This window comes from Stomoxys calcitrans, chromosome 5, assembly GCF_963082655.1.
Source record: "Stomoxys calcitrans chromosome 5, idStoCalc2.1, whole genome shotgun sequence".
NCBI lineage: Eukaryota > Metazoa > Arthropoda > Insecta > Diptera > Muscidae > Stomoxys > Stomoxys calcitrans.
Window position 1 is genome coordinate 126,552,184 of NC_081556.1, and position 18,650 is coordinate 126,570,833.

At 39.9% G+C, this 18,650-nt stretch overlaps 1 protein-coding gene across 1 annotated transcript in view; it reads right to left on the minus strand.

Annotated features, from left to right (window-relative positions):
• Positions 1-18,650, minus strand: part of LOC106094286 (uncharacterized) — a 244,660-nt gene that overhangs the window by 41,054 nt on the left and 184,956 nt on the right. Inside the window, exons 4-6 of the mRNA XM_059368839.1 lie at positions 14,251-14,323; positions 3,190-3,357; positions 2,773-2,971 (exon numbers count right to left, since the gene is read on the minus strand). Coding sequence (XP_059224822.1) covers positions 2,773-2,971; positions 3,190-3,357; positions 14,251-14,323 — 440 coding nt within the window. The remainder of the gene's footprint in view (positions 1-2,772; positions 2,972-3,189; positions 3,358-14,250; positions 14,324-18,650) is intronic.

Sequence of the window (18,650 nt, forward strand, 5' to 3'; positions counted from 1 at the left end):
TTAATCACTCAAAAAGCGATTCTCCATACAATGAGTTTTCAATGTTTGTTTTCATTTCAATTTCAATTCGTTTTGTGTTGTGTTTTGTTTTTGCGTTCATTGCCGATTGATGGCATCTTCGGATAAACAAATAGAAAACAGCATTACAAACAAACAAACATTGGCTGTGTCCGTCTGTCTGTTGGTGTAGCTTAAAGAGCATATAAACCCCCAATGTCTGTCCGTCTATCCGTTGGACAGTCCATCAGATAGATTTCAACCTTGTACTTGTTTTCCCATTGTTAATATTGTTGTTGTTTAATGTTTGTTGCTTTTGTTGTTGTTGTTGTCTAACAAACCTAATTTACATCTTACGAGGTGCTGTTGCTTGTTGAGGTCGCTGATCCATGTTTGAATACCCATATCTTTCTATGTTTCCACCACCAACTTTACATCCGTCAGCTTTACTGCAAAATTGTACAAAATGCAGCAAAAAAACAAAATGTGATTTTGATTGATTGCATCGGGCATGACTTGTAGGCCTACACAAATACCCCGTGCGGACATTATTTTGTTGAAAATTTCATTTATCATTGTCAAAGGGTTTGTTTTGGTTTCTGGCTTTAGTAGAGGTCAAAGCTTTTAGATTTTCCTAAATCCAATGCAAAATTAGGAAGATGTACATAAGATTTTGTGTTGTCAAATTATGAATGAATTTCATATGCGGAAGATTCAGTTCAAACCAAGATGTGATGGAAAAGATTAATGCAGGAACTAAAACAGAGCACTGGAGCATAAACAAAGTTCCAAGAAATGTTAATGCCAAACAAGTAAAACCGTGCTTAGTTCGGCCGGGCCGAATCTTATATACCCTCCACCATGGATCGCATTTGTCGAGTTCTTTTTCCGGCATCTCTTCTTAGGCAAAAAAAGATATAAGAAAAGATTTGCTCTGCTCTTAGAGCGATATCAAGATATGATCCGGTTTGGATCACAATTAAATCACATGTTGGAGACTTGTGTAAAATGTCAGCCAATTCGAATAAGAATTGCGACCTGTGGGGGCTCAAGAAGTAAAATAGAGAGATCGATTTATATGGGAGCTGTATCGGGCTATAGACCAATTCAGACCATAATAAACACGTATGTTGATGGTCATGAGAGGACCCGTCGTACAAAATTTCAGGCAAATCGGATAAAAATTGCGACCTCTAGAGGCTCAAGAAGTCAAGATCCCAGATCGGTTTATATGGCAACTATATCAGGTTATGAACCGATTTGAACCTTATTTGACACAGTTGTTTAAAGTAAGAATAAAATAAGTCATGCTACCTTTGTTAATAGGATTAGGGAGGAGCTATTAGATGTGGACCATGTAGTGGGCATGGTCCTCATCGCTCCGTCTTTGCCACTGGAGACTGTTCTAGATATCCGACCCATTGACTTACAGATTAAGCGTGAGGCAGCCATTGCGGTTATGAGACTTAAGGCAATGGGAGAATAGATTGATGATGGAAGCAGGTCATACCATCGCGGTATAATCGAGGAGACGATAGGAAATCTGAAAGGGAGGCAAGATGTTTCCGACCGGATACCTGAGACGACATTTGAGGTCGAGTGCGAGGCACTGCTGCCAGCGGCACAGTCTTGGTCTGACGGAATTCTAGCATTGCCATCTGGAAGATCATGTTACACGGATGGATTAACGCTAGAGGACATGGTGGGCCTGGGGGTTTACATTGAGAACCCAGGGACTAAGATCTGTTTTAGACTGCCTGACCATAATACGGTTCTGCATGCCGAGATCCGGGCATCGCGGAATGCGTGAGGTGGTGTGGGGCTTATGCGAGGACGTCGAGTGTAAACATCTTCACGAGCAGTCTTGCAGTGTAAATAGGAGATTAACACCTTCTCTGAGGATGGCACTATATGCATCGTTTGGGTGGCGGGCCATTACGGAGTAAGGGGGAATGAAAGGGCAGACGATTTGGCAGTAAAGGCCAGAGGGTTGCCGTCAATAAACATGGATAACCCGATGCCACAGACGCCGTCCGCGTTAAGGGCGTGGGCGACGAACGCGCATGTAACACTGTGGAATAGGGAAACAGTCGGTAGGATGGCGAAAATCCAATGGGGAGATCCGGATCGTGAGAGGAAGAGGCTATTGTTGAAAGGTAGTAAGAAGGAGATCGGTATAGCTTTTGGTATCAAAATGGGACCTACAGGACTACGAGCTCACTTTTGCAAAATCGGTGCGGCAAGTGATAGCATGTGTAGGGCAGGTGGGGAAGATGATGAGATGTTGGAGCATTTCCTATGTCATTATCCGACTTTCGCGGCTAAAATACACCGGTACTTGGGTGGGGACACAATACCAGATATGAACCAACTTTGGAGAGTGGAGTGGGAGTGGAAAACAATTAAGTATTTTGTAAATGCGTCTGTTGAAATCATGATAGCGGTTGAAAGTTCATTGGTGGCGGTAACCAATGGTGAATTTTATGTATCTACTGTGGGTCTGTGGGTTACATCATGTTATAATTATTTGCTTTGGTAGTCTGTCTCTTTTATTTGTCTCCTTTTTAATTGCAGCTACTGTTTTTCTTTTTTTATTTGCATTCTTTAAGTCTTCCCTATAAAAATTTTGTAATGTTCATTTTGTTTATGTATTTGTCACAAAACATTTGTTCTCGCTTCTGGTTGTTGGCTGGTTGGTTGGTTGGTTGGGTCAATTATCTATGCCACATGCGCATGGGCGCAAGTGTTCCAAAGTGATTTGCAATGTTTACTTACCTGGTGGCAATTTACTTTTGAGCATATCCATTGCGACGACATTTACAATCAGTACCCATATGGGGCATTCCAGTATGTCACTCTCCGACTTGACAAAAGCCACCGCTGACAGACATTGAGTCTCTAAACGTCGGCGATCAGGATAGGCCCGTCTCAGTTCACGATTCACATTTGATTGAAATTTTTTCATATCAAACAACTGCAAAAGAATAGAAGTTAAAAAAAAGAAAGAAAAAAAAAACAAATCAAATGAATATAAATTTAACCACAAAGAGAAAAAATTAAATCAAATGCCCTCATTCGATATGACATGCAATGACAAGTGAAGTGGAATTGCGGGTAGCCACCATGTGAAATGATTTGTTGGTTTCTTTGTAGGTTCTCTGCATGTTATGGGCTTTGTTTCTTGAGACTTACTTTGACTATTTTTTCACTTTCCAATGCCTGATTGGGTAATTTCAAGATATCGGCACCTATGGAGGTCTCCTCATTTTGGCTGCTAGCCGTACTTTTGATGTAAACATTACTTTTGGCATAACGTCGTATTAAAATATTTCCAGCATCGTCCATTTTGATTTTGACACCCTGAAAAATTTATCAAAAAAAAAAAATAGAAAAAATTAAAAAAAAATTTAGAAAAGACCTTAAAATATTTCGATTTAGCTTTTAAGTCTACAAGGTTGTAAAAATTTCCTAGGAAACGATAATACCCTCAAGAAGTGAAATAGGGAGATCGATCTCTATGAAGCTGTAGCATTCTTAGCACACATGTGTAAGGCAAAATTGCACTAACGAACAGGGGCAAACTTCTCCCATATCAATGAGTGCAGTCCGATTCAAGATTAAGCTCAATGATAAGGGGCCTCCTTTTTTTAGCCAAGTCCGAACGGCGTACCACAGTGCGACACCTCTTTAGAGAGAAGTTTTTACAAGGCATAGGCTCACAAATGTTGCCGGCATTAGAAGGGGAAAACCACCGCTAATTTTTTTTTATTATCCCGCAAGGATTTAAAACCCAGGCGTTCAGCGTCATAGGCGGACATGCCAATCTCCGCGCTACGGTGGCCTCATTAATAAATGAGTTTAGGTTAAGTTAGGTTGAAAAGAGGGTGCGAATATTAATCCGACCAATGGTACTAAATACTAAACAACAAACTAAACTAACAAAATCCCTTATTTATCTCGATTCCACGCCCCTAAGTCGGTTCAAGTCTGGTATTGTGTCCAGACCTAAGTGCCGGTATTATAGAAAAAACTCCAACGCCTTATCATCTTCCCCATATGCCCAGCACATGCTATCACTTGTCTCATCCATTGGGTTGCCCAAAAAGTAATTGCGGATTTTTCATATAGTGACTTGTGACTCTGTAATTGCACTCTTTCTTCTGCCAGTTATCAGCTGTAACTTTTTAGCTTGCTTTAGAAAAAAGGTGTAAAAAAAGTATATTTGATTAAAGTTCATTCTAAGTTTTATTAAAAATGCATTTACTTTCTTTTAAAAAATCCACAATTACTTTTTGGGCAACCCATATTTTGCATGGGTGGACTACAAGCGTACACATGCAAAATAGATGAGACAAGTGATAGCATGTGCTGGGTCCCTTTATAATATCGAAAGACAAACTCATCTCCTTCTTACTCCCTTCCAGTAATAGCCTCGTCTTCTCACGATACGGTTCTCCCCATAGAATTTTCGTCATCCTACCGACTGTTTCGTTGTACCACAGTATAGCATGCACATTCGTTGCCCATGAACTTAACACAGACTGCACCGACCCAAAAGTTTATTGAAGGCAGTCCTGTGGCTTTCACTGTCAAATCCTCTGCTCTTTCATTCCCACTCACTCCGCTTTGGCCCGGCATCCAAACAATGTGGATCGTACCATCCACAGAGAAGGCGTTCATTTCCTTCTTACACTCTAAGACTGTTCGTAACTTTACCGTCCTGCTTGTTACAGCCCTGATGGCCAGTTTTCTGTCCATAAAGATGTTGACCCTCGAAGTCTACACGTTAACAACACACCACTTCACACATTCCATGAACGCTCGGATCTCCGCCTGCAGGAACGTATTATGGTCGGGCAGTCGAAAGCAGATTTCGGTCCTTGGGTTCTTATTGTAGACCCCACGCCCACTCTGTCCTGTAGCTTTGATTCATCCGTGTATCATGAACTTGCAGATGGCAATACCAGAGTTCTGTCAATCCATGACAGTTGCGCTGACAGCAGTGTATCGCTCTCGATCTCAAGAGTCGTCTCAGATAAACTTCCAAATGGCAATACCAGAGTTCTGTCAATCCAAGACTGTTACGCTGACAGCAGTGCATCGCACTCGAACTCAAGTGTCATCCCAGATATCCAATCTCTCAGGTATCCGACCTCCTCCAGTTATTCCAGCTTTCTCGCCTCGATTATACCGCAATGGTGTGACCTGGTCCTATCCACTATTCATTTGCAAGACTTCGAAATATCCATTTCTGACCCTACAAAGTATATATGTTCTCAATCATTGTAAAATTCTAAGACGATTTAACGATGTCCGTGTGTCTGTCTGTCTGCCCGTCCGTCCGAATGTTGTAATCACAAAATACATATTGAGCTGAAATTTGCACAGTTGCGTATCTTCTCTACAAATTAAGTTCTTGAACGGACAAAATCGGACCATATTTGGATATAGCTGCCATAATGACCAATCTGCCTATTTAGGGTCTAAACTCCATAATTGCTGGATTTCGCTGAAACTTGGCGTGTAAAAGAGATCTCAGCATCTAAATCAAAAAGGATGCAGCCCCTTTTTGGATATAGCTATGTAGGTGTCATTGGAGTTGAATATATCCATGGTGTGGGTATAAAACGTTCGACACCGCTTTTACAAATTGACCCACCCTAATGTGCATGTACCTTGTGTATATATAAATTATATCGGAGATGAATTGAAATTTCATACCCTCTATCCTCTACATTATAGTAGTGGATATAAAAATTATTTGGAACAAGTATCAAAAAGCCTAAAACGTTTAATCATATACAACATTTGTCTTTAAAGCGTCAGCCCAAAACGAAAGACTTAAGACACAAACTTGAATTGCGGTTTGATACACGTGAGGATGGTACGACAATTTCTGGCCAATGATCGAGATGTCTGGTGACTTGTGCAAGAGTATATGTCGCATGTGCGAGACTTTGGTGAAGAGAGTGGCATTAGGATTTACATATGAGTACTTCTGCAACCACGTCTTTGGTCTTTTCTCTAAAGATAAAATTTCCATGAACTTTTTTCTAAAGAAAAAATTTGCATGAAATTTTTTCTAAAGAAAAAATTTCCATGAACTTTTTTCTAAAGATAAAATTTCCATTAAATTTTCTTTAAAGACAAAATTTTCATTAAATTTTCTTTAAAGACATAATTTTTATTACATTAGGGACAAAATTTCTATGAAATTTTCTCTTCAAACAAAATTTCTAAGCAATTTTTTCAACAGACAAAATTTTTCAAAAAAATTTCTCTAAAGACAATATTTGCTGGAAATATTTTCATAAGACAAGATTTCCATGAAATTTTCTCTAAACTAAATAAAATTGAGAGAATTTTCTCTAAATCTTTCATTGAATCTTTAATAAAAAACATATGCGTGAAATTTTCTCTAAATACAACAATTTCTATGAAATTTTTTCTACAGACAAAATCTCTACAAAATTTTCTTTAAAGACAAAATAGCCAAGAAATTTTCTCTAAAAACAAAATTAAATTTTTTTTATAGACGAAATTTTTATAAAAGATTTCTCTAAAGACAATATTTACATGAAATATTCTCTTAAGCCAAAGTTTTATTCTCTTAAGTCAAAGTTTTAATGATTTTTTTTTTTAACGAAAAATTTTTTATGAAATTTTTTGTAAAGGCAAAAATTTGAAAGAATTATTCTCTAAATTTTCTAAATTTTCATGAAATTTTCTTAAAAGTCAAAATTTCCAAGAAAATTTTCTCTAAGAAAAAAATGTCTACCAAATCCATAAAATGTTCTTTAAAGAAAAAATTTTCGCGAAATTTTCTCTAAGAACAAAATTTCAATAAAATAAAGACAAAAATGTAGTAAAAATTTCCAGAAATTTAAAAAAAAAGTATTTCAAATTCTCAAAAAATTCTTTTGCTGTTCTAAACGCCAGGTATAGGACAATTTTTATACCCATCACCGAAGGATGGGGGTATAATCCATTTTGTCATTCCGTTTGCAACACATCGAAATATCCATTTTCGACCCTATAAAGTGTGTATACCCTTGATCAGCATAAAAATCTAAGATGATCTTGCCATGTCCGTCCGTCTGTCTGTTGAAATCACGCTACAGTCTTTAAAAATTGAGGTATTGAGTTGAAATTTTGCACAGATTCTTTTTTTGTTCATAAGCAGGTTAAGTTGGAAGATGGGCTATATCGGACTATATCCATATAGAGCGATCCACCGATTTAGGGTCTTAGGCCTATAAAACCACATTTATTATCCGTTTTTGCGGAAATTTGGGGCAGTGAGTTATGTTATGCCCTTCGATATTCTTCTTCAATTTGGCCCAGATCGGTTCAGATTTGGATATAGCTGTCATATAGACCGATCCGCCGATTTAAGGTCTTAGGCCCATAAAAACTCCATTTATTATCCATTTTTGCGGAAATTTGGGGCAGTGAGTTGTGTTAGGCTCTTCGACATCTTTCTTCAATTTGGGCCAGATCGGTCTATATTTGAATACAGCTGCCATATAGACCGATCTCTCGATAAAAGGTCTTGCGCCCATAAAAGGAGCATTCATTTTCCGATTTTGCTGAAATTTGGGACAGTGAGTTGTGTAAGGCCCTTCGACATCTTTATTCAATTTGGTCCAGATCGGTCCAGATTTAGATATAGCTGCCATATAATCCGATCTCTCGATTAAAGGTTTTGGGCCCATAAAAGGCGCATTTATTGTCCGATGTCGCTGAAATTTGGGACAGTGAGTTGTGTAAGGGCCTTCGACATCGTTTTTCAATTTGGCCCAGATCGGTCAAGATTTGGATATAGCTGTTATATAGACCGATCCGCCGATTTAGGGTCTTAGGCTTATAAAAGCCACATTTATTATCTGTTTTTGCTGAAATTTGGAACAGTGAGTAATGTAAGGCCTTTCGATATTCTTTTTTAATTTGTCCCAGATCGGTCCAGATTTGGATATAGCTGTCATATAGACCGATCTCTCGATTTAAGGTTTTGGGGACATAAAAGGCGCATTTATTGTTCGATTTTGCAGAAATTTGGGACAGTGAGTTATGTTAGGCCCTTCGACATCTTTCTTCAATTTGGCCCAGATCGGTCAAGATTTGGATATAGCTGTCATATAGACCGATCCGCCGATTTAGGGTCTTAGGCTTATAAAAGCCACATTTAATATCCGATTTTGCTGAAATTTGAGACAGTGAGTTGTGTAAGGCCCTCCGACATATTTCTTCAATTTGGCCCAGATCGGTCCAGATTTGTATATAGCTGCCATATAGACCGATCTCACGATTTAAGATTTTAGGGCCATAAAAGTTTCATTTATTGTCCGATGCGGCTGAAATTTGAGACAGTGAGTTGTGTAAGGCCCTTCGAAATCCTTCTTCAATTTGGTCTAGATCGGGCCAGTTTTGGATATAGCTGTCATATAGACCGATCTCTCGATATAAGGTCTTGCTCCCATAAAAGGGGCATTTATTGTCCGATTTTGCAAAAATTTGGGACAGTGAGTTGTGTTAGGCCCTTCGACATCCTTCTTCATTTTGGACTAGATCGGTCCAGATTTGGATATAGCTGCCATATAGACAGATCTCGCAATTTAAGGTTATGGTGACATAAAAAGCGCATTTATTGTCCGATTTTGCCGAAATTTTTTTGTGTTAGGCTTTTGGACATCCGTGTCGTATATGGTTCAGATCGTTTTATTTTTAGATATACCTACTTAAAAGACCAATATTTTGTTATACACAATCGAACAATGACTTGTATTTATAAGTATTTGGTCCAAATCGGAACATATTTCGATATAGCTGCTATGGTTTTTTTTACGAAAGGTGGTTTACATATATACCCGAGGTGGTGGGTATCCGAACTTAACTCTTTTTTTACTTGTTTCTCAGCCATTACTATGAAAGCTGTAACTTTTATAACCAATACGTTTTATTGCCATTACTTTTTTATGTTTATGTTTTATTACCACAACGTGTTGATTTTTTTCCCACGCAATGATACTGTGAGAATTACTATTTTTTCTCAATAAAAGTTCATGCAACATCAATTATTTTAAAAATTAATTGATTTAGCATAAACCGATGATCTTAAGAACAAGATTCGGTTTTCATTATTAATTGAATGATCATCCAATGAGAACAACATAACTACATGGAGTTGTAATTTTATGGCAAGAATTTCCTTGAACTCTATGCTGGTCATATTTCCTTTTCGGAATAATTTTGAGTAATTTATCAAATTAAATTTAAAAGGCAACCCAAAACAGGCGATAATCACCGCTAAAAATTAAGAAGAAAAAAAACTACCACAATAAATGGAGCTGTATTTCAACAATATAAGCCACTACCAAATCACCTAAATCCTAAGTAATTGTTGGAATTTTTTTTTTTGGTATGACTCGCTGGCTCAAGCCATCCCTTTGGTGTTAACCAAATAGAGAGAATAGCAAAAAAAAAGTTTCTTTAAGTATTGCTATTAAATGTGACGTAATATTCTATAAAGATCTCATCTCATACTATGCAGAGATTTATGCGATTTTTGTTCACAAAAACATGATTTATTTCATTGGTTTTTTGTTCTCCGTGTGAGTGTGGTAAACTCTTAACTCAACCACAATTGGTCAGAGAACCACGATCGTTGATGTTAATGACCACACTCTGTCTGGCACTTGGTTTATGTTTCACATAAAAGAGCGAACATGTGACAAACTGACAAATATTCTTGTAAAGAGTATGGTATGGATGTGGGCGGTTTCTGTAATTTCAGGTACCCACCGTATATATCATTTGGATGGGTATTAATGAGTTTTAGTTTAACTATAGCCGCTTTTTTTAAGCAAATATCTTGGAATGGATGGCGATTCATTCATGTTTGGCAAACAAAGGCGTAGGAATAGAGGGAGCTGAAGACACGGGAAAATTAGAGCTCCGACTTGTGTGGTATCCATCGTTATCACGGCAAGCTTAGCTGAAAGCTATCGGGAGTGTCCACAGATTGCGGATGGTGGAAAGCTCCGTTTTTATGCAGAATAGCGGCAAATGCGGCCGATTTTCGAGAGGAGAGTCTCAGTGAGGTGTCAGGTGGCACTGGCTCTTAATTAAAAACTGAGTGCCCATGATACTCGAGATGACAAGGCGAGTTATTGGCGCCTTCAAATAACCAATGGCCAACATCAGCGTCTGTTCCCAGGTTAGGGGCGGCTGGAGGCGAGCGTAGGATCTTGGAGCAAGTGGCTCGCCACAACGAAGGAAACATGTGCAGTCCCACAAAACCCATGCGTTTGGGGCGCCCGGCCAGTAACCCGCCCCTGGAAAACTAGGCGAGCGTAGGATCTTGGAGCAAGCGGCTCGCCACAATGAGGGATACATGTGCAGTCCCACAAAACCCATGCGTTTGGGGCGCCCGGCCAGTAACCCGCCCCCGGAAAACTATGAGAACTACTACGAGAAACAAAGGAATAGTAACAACGGATCCCCCCCAACGTTGACGACCCACGCAAATGAAAAAAAGGACCATGATTTGCGGATCTGCACCTCGAATGGCCGCCCTCTTTATAGAGAAGGTGCAGTATACGCGCTGGCGGATGTATTAGAGAAGTACAAGGCAGATATTATCGCCTTACAGGAAGTGCGATGGACTGGGAATGGCGTCACAACAACACCAAACGGTGACACGAGGCATGAATTTGGCTGTGTATTTGTGGTTAGTCGGAGACTGAAACACCCTGTTTCCAGCTTTACTCCGGTGGATGAGAGGCTAGCCACAATCCGCATAAAAGCCAAATTCTTCAACATCAGCCTTATTTGTGCCCATGCCCCGACGGAAGACAAGGACGAGCAGACCAAGGATATTTTCTACAAGCGCCTAGAGAGAGAATATGACCGCTAACCCGCCCAAGATATTAATATCGTTCTGGGAGATTTTAAAGCGAAGATAGGGAAGGAAGACATTTTTGGTCCAACAGTCGGAAAGTTTAGCCTCCACGAGATAATGTCCAGTAATGGGTTGAGGCTGATAGATTTCGCCGCGGCAAAAAACATGGTAGTTAGAAGCACCTGATTTCAACATAAAAATATTGACAAAGCCACATGGCTGTCACCCGATCAAAACACGAGGAATCAAATTGATCACGTTGTGATAGATGCATTCATTCATTCAGGCATTCATCCAGCGTGTTAGATGTGCGATCGATCCGTGGAGCGAATATATTGGGTTGCCCAAAAAGTAATTGCGGATTTTCATATAGTCGGCGTTGACAAATTTTTTCAACGGCTTGTGACTCTGTAATTGCATTCTTTCTTCTGTCAGTTATCAGCTGTTACTTTTAGCTTGCTTTAGAAAAAAAGTGTAAAAAAAAGTATATTTGATTAAAGTTCATTCTAAGTTTTATTAAAAATGCATTTACTTTCTTTTAAAAAATCCGCATTTACTTTTTGGGCAAACCAATAGATTCGGATCATTACCTTGTCGCAGCAAACGTTCGCAACCGTTTAAATATGTCGAAGAAAGTACGATCTGCCACTGCACGGAAGCTGGACATTGAAAAGCTGCAAACACAACAAATGGCAGCGGCATACTCCACTCGACCGACCCAACTGCTTGATGAAAGCCCTCCTTATTCCGATGATATAACGGAGCAGTGGCAAACTATTGCCCACTCCTTGGAAAATGTCGCGAAATACATGCTTGGGTACTGAAAGCCTCCTCCAAGAATCCCAAGGTACGACTAAGAGTGTCGAGATGCTACTGAAGCCAAGAATGCAGCATATAGAGCAACCCTGCAATCAGTAGCAATGCGCCAGATGAAGGAGAGGTATCAGGAGAAAAAGGAGAGAGGAGAAAAGTCTATTCCGCAGAAAGAAAAAAACAAATGGAAAGACGTGAGTGTGAGCGAATTGAGATGTACAGGAGTCAGAATGAAGTCCGGAAATTCTACCAAAGAATTAAACATCAAATTGATGGCTTTGGTGCAGGCACTTCCTTCAGCAGAGGCAAAGAAGGAAATCTGGTAACTGACACAGATATGGTAACTGCTGAGGATATGGAAAGAACATTTTACCCAATTGCTAGTGTCCGACGATGGCGGCGAAAAGGATGCAGTAGAAGCAATTCCTGATGATGGTATAGAATATTTACCACCCAGTCAGAATGAGTTCCGAATAGCGGTGACTCTACTGAAAAACAACAAGGCAGCAGGAGCCGACGGGTTACCCGCTGAACTATTTAAGACCGGAGGCGACAAGCTGATAAGGCGTAATATGCATCAGCTTGTCTGCTCTATCTGGCTAGAAGAACGCATACCCGATTATTGGAACCTCAGCATACAATGTCTCGTACACAAGAAAGGAGACAAGATGCAATGTAGCAACTACAGAGGAATAAGTCTTCTCCCCATCGCATACAAGATACTCTCGAGCGTACTGTGTGAAAGATTAAAACCTAAAGTCAATGAGACAATTGGGCCCTATCAATAGGGTTTAGACTTAGTAAATCCACCCTAGACTAGATATTCATACTGCGCCAGATCCTGGAAAAGACAAGAGAAGGACAAATCAACACCTACCATTTTTTTGTTGACTACAAAGCAGCCTTCGATACTCCTTTACGTTCAAAGGTATTTCAAGCCTTGTCTGAGTTTGGTATCCCTGTAAAATTAATAAGACTCTGTAGGATGACGCATGCTGATACGCCTTCCTCAGCAAGAATAGGAAAGAATCTCTCCGAACCATTTAATACCAATCGAGGTTTCAGACAAGGAGACACACAGCCTATCGTGTGATCTCTGTTATATCCTGTTGGAGAAGATTATACGAGATGCAGATGTGAATAGATATGGCACACTAATCACAAGACAACGTATGCAACTCGCCTATGCCGACGACATCGATATCATAGGTCGGTCACCGCAAGTAGTAACTGTAACCTTTGAAAGCATCGAAAGTGAAACAGTGAAAATGAGTCTGGCAGTAAATGGAGTTGAAGCGAAATGGATGGTATAAACTCTCAAAACACCCTGTACAACGAATCAGATAAGAAAATGGAGATAGTTGGAAACCACAACGTTGAGATAGTCAGTAACTTTATATACCTCGGCACCGCCGCAACCGAAACGAATGACACCAGTTTTGAGATTAAGCGAAGAATAATACTAACAAACAGATGCTACTTTGGAGTAACTGGAAATGAGAAAGCAGACGATTTGGCAGTGAAGGCCAGAGAACTGCCGTCAATAAACTTGGTTAAACCGATGCCTTTCGGGTCGACGCAGTCTGAGTTAAGGGCGTGGGCGACGAATGCGCATGCAACCCTGTGGAACAGCGAAACATTCGGTAGGATGGCGAAAATCCTAAGGGGAGATCCAGGTTGTGAGAAGACAGAAGGCTATTACTGAAAGGAAGAAAGAACGGGGTCAGTATAGCTTTTGGTGTCATAACAGGACATACAGGACTACGAGCTCACTTATGCAAAATCGGTGCGGCATGTTTAGGGCATGCGGGGAAGATGATGAGACGTTGAAGCTGCTACTTTGGTTTAAGTAGGCAGTTTAGAAACCAGGCCACCTCTCGACAGACAAAGATTACACTATGCAAGACACTGATACTTCATGTGCTGTTATATGGTTCTGAAGCATGGGTACTTGTGAAAGCAGATGAGGCAGTGCTTGGAGTATTTGAGAGAAAGATTCTTCGTAAAATATATGGACCAGTTTGCGTTAATGGAGAATAAAGGCGACGTATGAACCACGAGGTGTATGACGACGATGGCATAGTTACACGCATCAAAATACAACGGCTGCGTTGGCTAGGTCATGTTGTCAGAATGGATGAAGAAGCAAAGAAGTCTTTTTAAGGCAAACACGGTGGTACACTCAAATCGGTGGAATAAATATTCTGTAAAAGCCTATTAAAGTAAAGTACGAAGAACTAAGTCACAGACAAAATAAGTAAAAATGGGACCCTTCACTACAAATCGCGTGGAAATGACGAGTTTAGTCTAGGGTATAGAATACAGTTAGCATTAACAGCACCCCCTTAAAAAAAAAAAAAAATGTCATCTCTACTTCACTGCCTTATGGGATGCTAGCTACTTATTTCTCTGAGTCTCATTCTTGGCCACCATAGCTTTGGGGTTTCTTAGCTAATCATTATTAATATGAGACATCCGTTGTTGAAATTCTTGAAAAAAAAAAATCCAAAACAAAAAACAACAAATAAAATAAAACTTACCTGGCCAATGTGTTTTTTAAATTCTTCTGTTTTTTGATCACGCATTGGATTATCGAAGCCACATAAACCGATTCTGAAAATATATACAAGAAAAATTTAGCAACTTTGTAAGAAGGGGGAAAAAGACGATTATTTGGCATCTCTCAATTTCATTGCATATTTTAGTAGTGTCTGGCGCAATAGCAACTGCATTGGTCTCTTTGTCATTGGCCTTTGTGTGTGTGAATCATTCAATTTATGGGGCTATCATTTTAATAGAGAAACTTTGAAATTTGCTATGACAATGTTGAGGGGTAAGGAAAAAAAGGTGGAAATCCCACATGCGCAAAGTTTAAGAATGTCATCGGATAATAAATGTTGTTTGGCTATTAACAATTAAGTGCTTCATATGGGCTTTATGTTTTCCATGATGAACGAATGATAAGGCATATGTTAAAAATTGTAAAAAAAAATTTGAATTTGTAATGAAAATGATTTTAAAAACTTTGAAAAATGGAAAATTTAAAAAAATAGTATGAATCTGATAGTAGGTAGGTACCAAGCGTCATATGGCCACCAATAACTCCTCCAACGGGCATGCAGACTGATCGTTACAATATAGGACTTAAATTAAGTTATAAAGAAGCAACAAAGGTATTGGAGGGAAGGGAAGCAACAAAGGTATCAAGGGAAGGTCGGTGAAGACCTCCCTGCACGCTCTGTGCATAAAATAGAAGAATCCTTCGATGCCAAAACGTACACATTGGCGGTATGCATTGACATCGAGGGGGCTTTTAACAATGCAAGGACCGACACACTGATCCAATCCTTAGACCAGTATCGGGTGGACCCGAAGCTCTATAAACCATATGCTAAGGAAAAGGTGGATAAATTGTGTGTATCATGACATCAATTTAAGGGAGAAATTGGCCACGCCACAGGGAGGCCTTTTATCCCTACTCCTATGGGTGACCACCATAAATAAACTATTACGGTTGCTGACTGAGGAGGGATTTGAACCCGTGTGCTACGCAGACCATATTATAACACATCTAAGGGTTAAGCATCCGAACCAGCTATGCAAAAGGGACGAAAGGGTCTTGCAGATGACACACGACTGGCTAGACACAAGGATCTCAATGTAAACTCAGATAAGACTGAAATCTGCCTGTCCACGAGGACAACGAAGATGGGCCAATTTGACGCACCACCTTTCCCCAATAGAACGATTTCGATATCTAACAAGGTCAGAGGCTAAGGTGTGATCTTGGACCGGAAACTGGATTGAATTGGAAAAGTCACTTTCAGGAGCATACAAAGAAGGCTCACATATATTGGGCTCTATTTAGACAGGTCCAAGGCTCGAAATGGAGCCTGAATCCGAGGATAGTCCACTGGCTCTACAGGAGCGTGATTAGACCAATATTTACATACGCCTCAGTAGTTTGGTGGACTGCTATGGAGAAAAAATGCAACATAAGGGCCATACAACAGCTTCAGACAACATCTTGTCTTGGCATAGGCGGAGCGATGAGGCCATAGAGGACGTAGAGCACCAGAGACTATTCTAGACATCCAACCCAATGACATACATATTAAGTGTGAGACTTAAGGCGATGAGAGAATGGATAAAGAATAGGGGCAGATCATACCATAGCGCTCTAACCGAGGCAACGATAAAAAACCTTGAAGGAATGGAAGAGGTTTCCAATCGGATAACTGAGACGAAACTTAAGGTTGAGTGCGAGGGATTGCTGCCAGCGGCACAGTCTACGACTGACGGAACCCTATGATTGCCATCTGGAAGATCATGTAACACGGATGGATCAAAGCAAGAGGACAGAGTGGGTCTGGGGGTCGACATTGAGAACCCAAGGGACTGAAATCTGTTCTAGACTGCCTGGACATAATATGGTCCCGCAGGCGGAAATCCGGGCAATCACGGAATGCGTGAGGTGGTGTGTTAACGCGAGGACGTCGAGTGTGAACATCTTAACGGATAGTAAACTGGCCATCAGGGCAATAACAACAAGAACAGTAAGATCAAGAACAGTCATGGAGTGTAAAAAGGAGATTAACGCCTTCTCTGAGAATGGCAAAATCCGGTAGGACTGCGAAAATCCTAAGGTGGATCCAGATAGTGAGAAGACGAGGCTATTACTGAAAGGCAGCAAGAACGAGGTCAGAATAGCTTTTAGTGTCATAACAGGACATATAGGACTACGAGCTCACTTATGCAAAATCGGTGCGGCAAGCGATAGCATGTTTAGGGCATGCAGGGAAGATGATAGGACGTTGAAGCATTTCCTATGCCAGATCGGTTCAGAATTGGATATAGCTGCCATATAGACCGATCTCTCGATTTAAGGTTTTTCGGCCCATAAAAGCCACATTTATTATCCGATTTTGCTGAAATTTGGGACAGTGCGTTAGGCCCTTCGACATTCTTCGTCAATTTGGCCCAGAGCGGTCCAGATTTGGATATAGCTGCCATATAGACCGATCTTCAGATTTAAGGTATTAGACCCATTAAAGCCGCATTTATTATCCGATTTTGCTGAAATTTGAGACAGTGAGTTGCGTTAGGCCTTTCAACATCGTTCGTCAATTTGGCCTTGATCGGTCCAAATTTGGATATAGCTGCCATATAGACCGATCTCTAGATTTAAGGCTTTGGGCCCATAAAAGGCGCATTTATTGTCCATTGTCGCCGAAATTTGGGACAGTGAGTTGTGTTAGGCTCTTCGATATCTTTTTTCAATTTGCCCCAGATCGGTCCAGATTTGGATATAGCTGCCATATAGACCAATCCTACGATTAAGGGTCTTAGGCCCATAAAAGCCACATTTATTATCAGATTTTGCTGAAATTTGGGACAGTGAGTTGCGTTGGGCTCTTCAACATCCTTCGTCAATTTGGCCCAAATCGGTCCAGAATTGGATATAGCTGCCATATATACCGATCCTCCGATTTAGGGCCTTGAGCCCGTAAAAGCCACATTTATTATGCGATTTTGCTGAAATTTGGGACAGTGAGTTGTGTTAGGCCCTTCAACATCCTTCGTCAATTTGGCCCAGATCAATCCAGATTTGGATATAGCTGCCATATAGACCGATCTCTCAATTAAAGGTTTTGGGCCCATAAAAAGCGCATTTATTGACCGATGTCGACGAAATTTGGGGCAGTGAGTTGTGTTGGGCCCTTCGATATTTGTCTTCAATTTGGCTCAGATCGGTCCAGATTTGAATATAGCTGCCATATAGACCGATCTCCCGCTTGAACAATGACTTGTACTTATAAGCATTTGGTCTCAATCGGATGATATATATAGACATATCTATATAGCTGCAATGGGGCATAAGGTATGTATTTTTCACTGGATTTTGACGAAAGGTGGTTCACATATATACCCGAGGTGGTGGGTATCCAAAGTTTGGCCCGGCCGAACTTAACGCCTTTTTACTTGTTTTGTTTTGAGTTTATGCCGCAGTGCAACGTTTGCGTTGACCAGTTCATGTTGTCGTAATGAATGAAGAAGCTCCAGCGTAGAAGTCTTTTGAAGGCAAGCAGATCGATTTTTTTATATGTCATTCAGTACGTTCCTTGACTTGCCAATTCGTTCATTCTTTCCTCCAACCGTCCTCTCTTCATTCTTCTTTTATCATTCTTCCTGACTTTCATTCTATTAATCCCGCTACCCCGTTTGTTATTGGGTTGCCCAAAAAGAAATTGCGGATTTTTCATATAGTCGGCGTTGACAAAATTTTTCACAGCTTGTGACTCTTTAATTGCATTCTTTCTTCTGTCAGTTATCAGCTGTTACTTTTAGCTTGCTTTAGAAAAAAAGAGTAAAAGAAGTATATTTGATTAAAGTTCATTCTAAGTTTTATTAAAAATGCATTTACTTTCTTTTAAAAAATCCGCAATTACTTTTTGGGCAACCCAATATATTGAAATATTGATTTGTCCGTCCTTGCTTTGTTAATAACTGACAACAATTTCAACAAATTACTTCATGTACACAAATCACAAATACTCTCATGTGTCAAGTACATGGCGCACTACAAGTGCTATAGCTCTTTATTTGACTTTGTGGCCATGTACACTTGGATCGTTCATTCTTTTACAACAATCGTCAAGGTTTGTGTCTTAAGTCTTTTGTTATAAACAATTTACAATACCCTATACCACAAAGAATTTATAAAACAATAACAACGGCAGACAAGAACATTCTTAACCCCATAACATCGAAACCTCTATTCAATATTTAAGTGCAGAAATAGGAATAAACAAAAGTGCGAGAAAAAAGAAGCCGAAATACGCATCGAAAGAAACGCAAAAGTAGAAAAATTAAAACGAAAATGATAAAATATTTGAGGTTGCTGAGAAACCACAGAAATGTACATGATTTCCAAAATAAG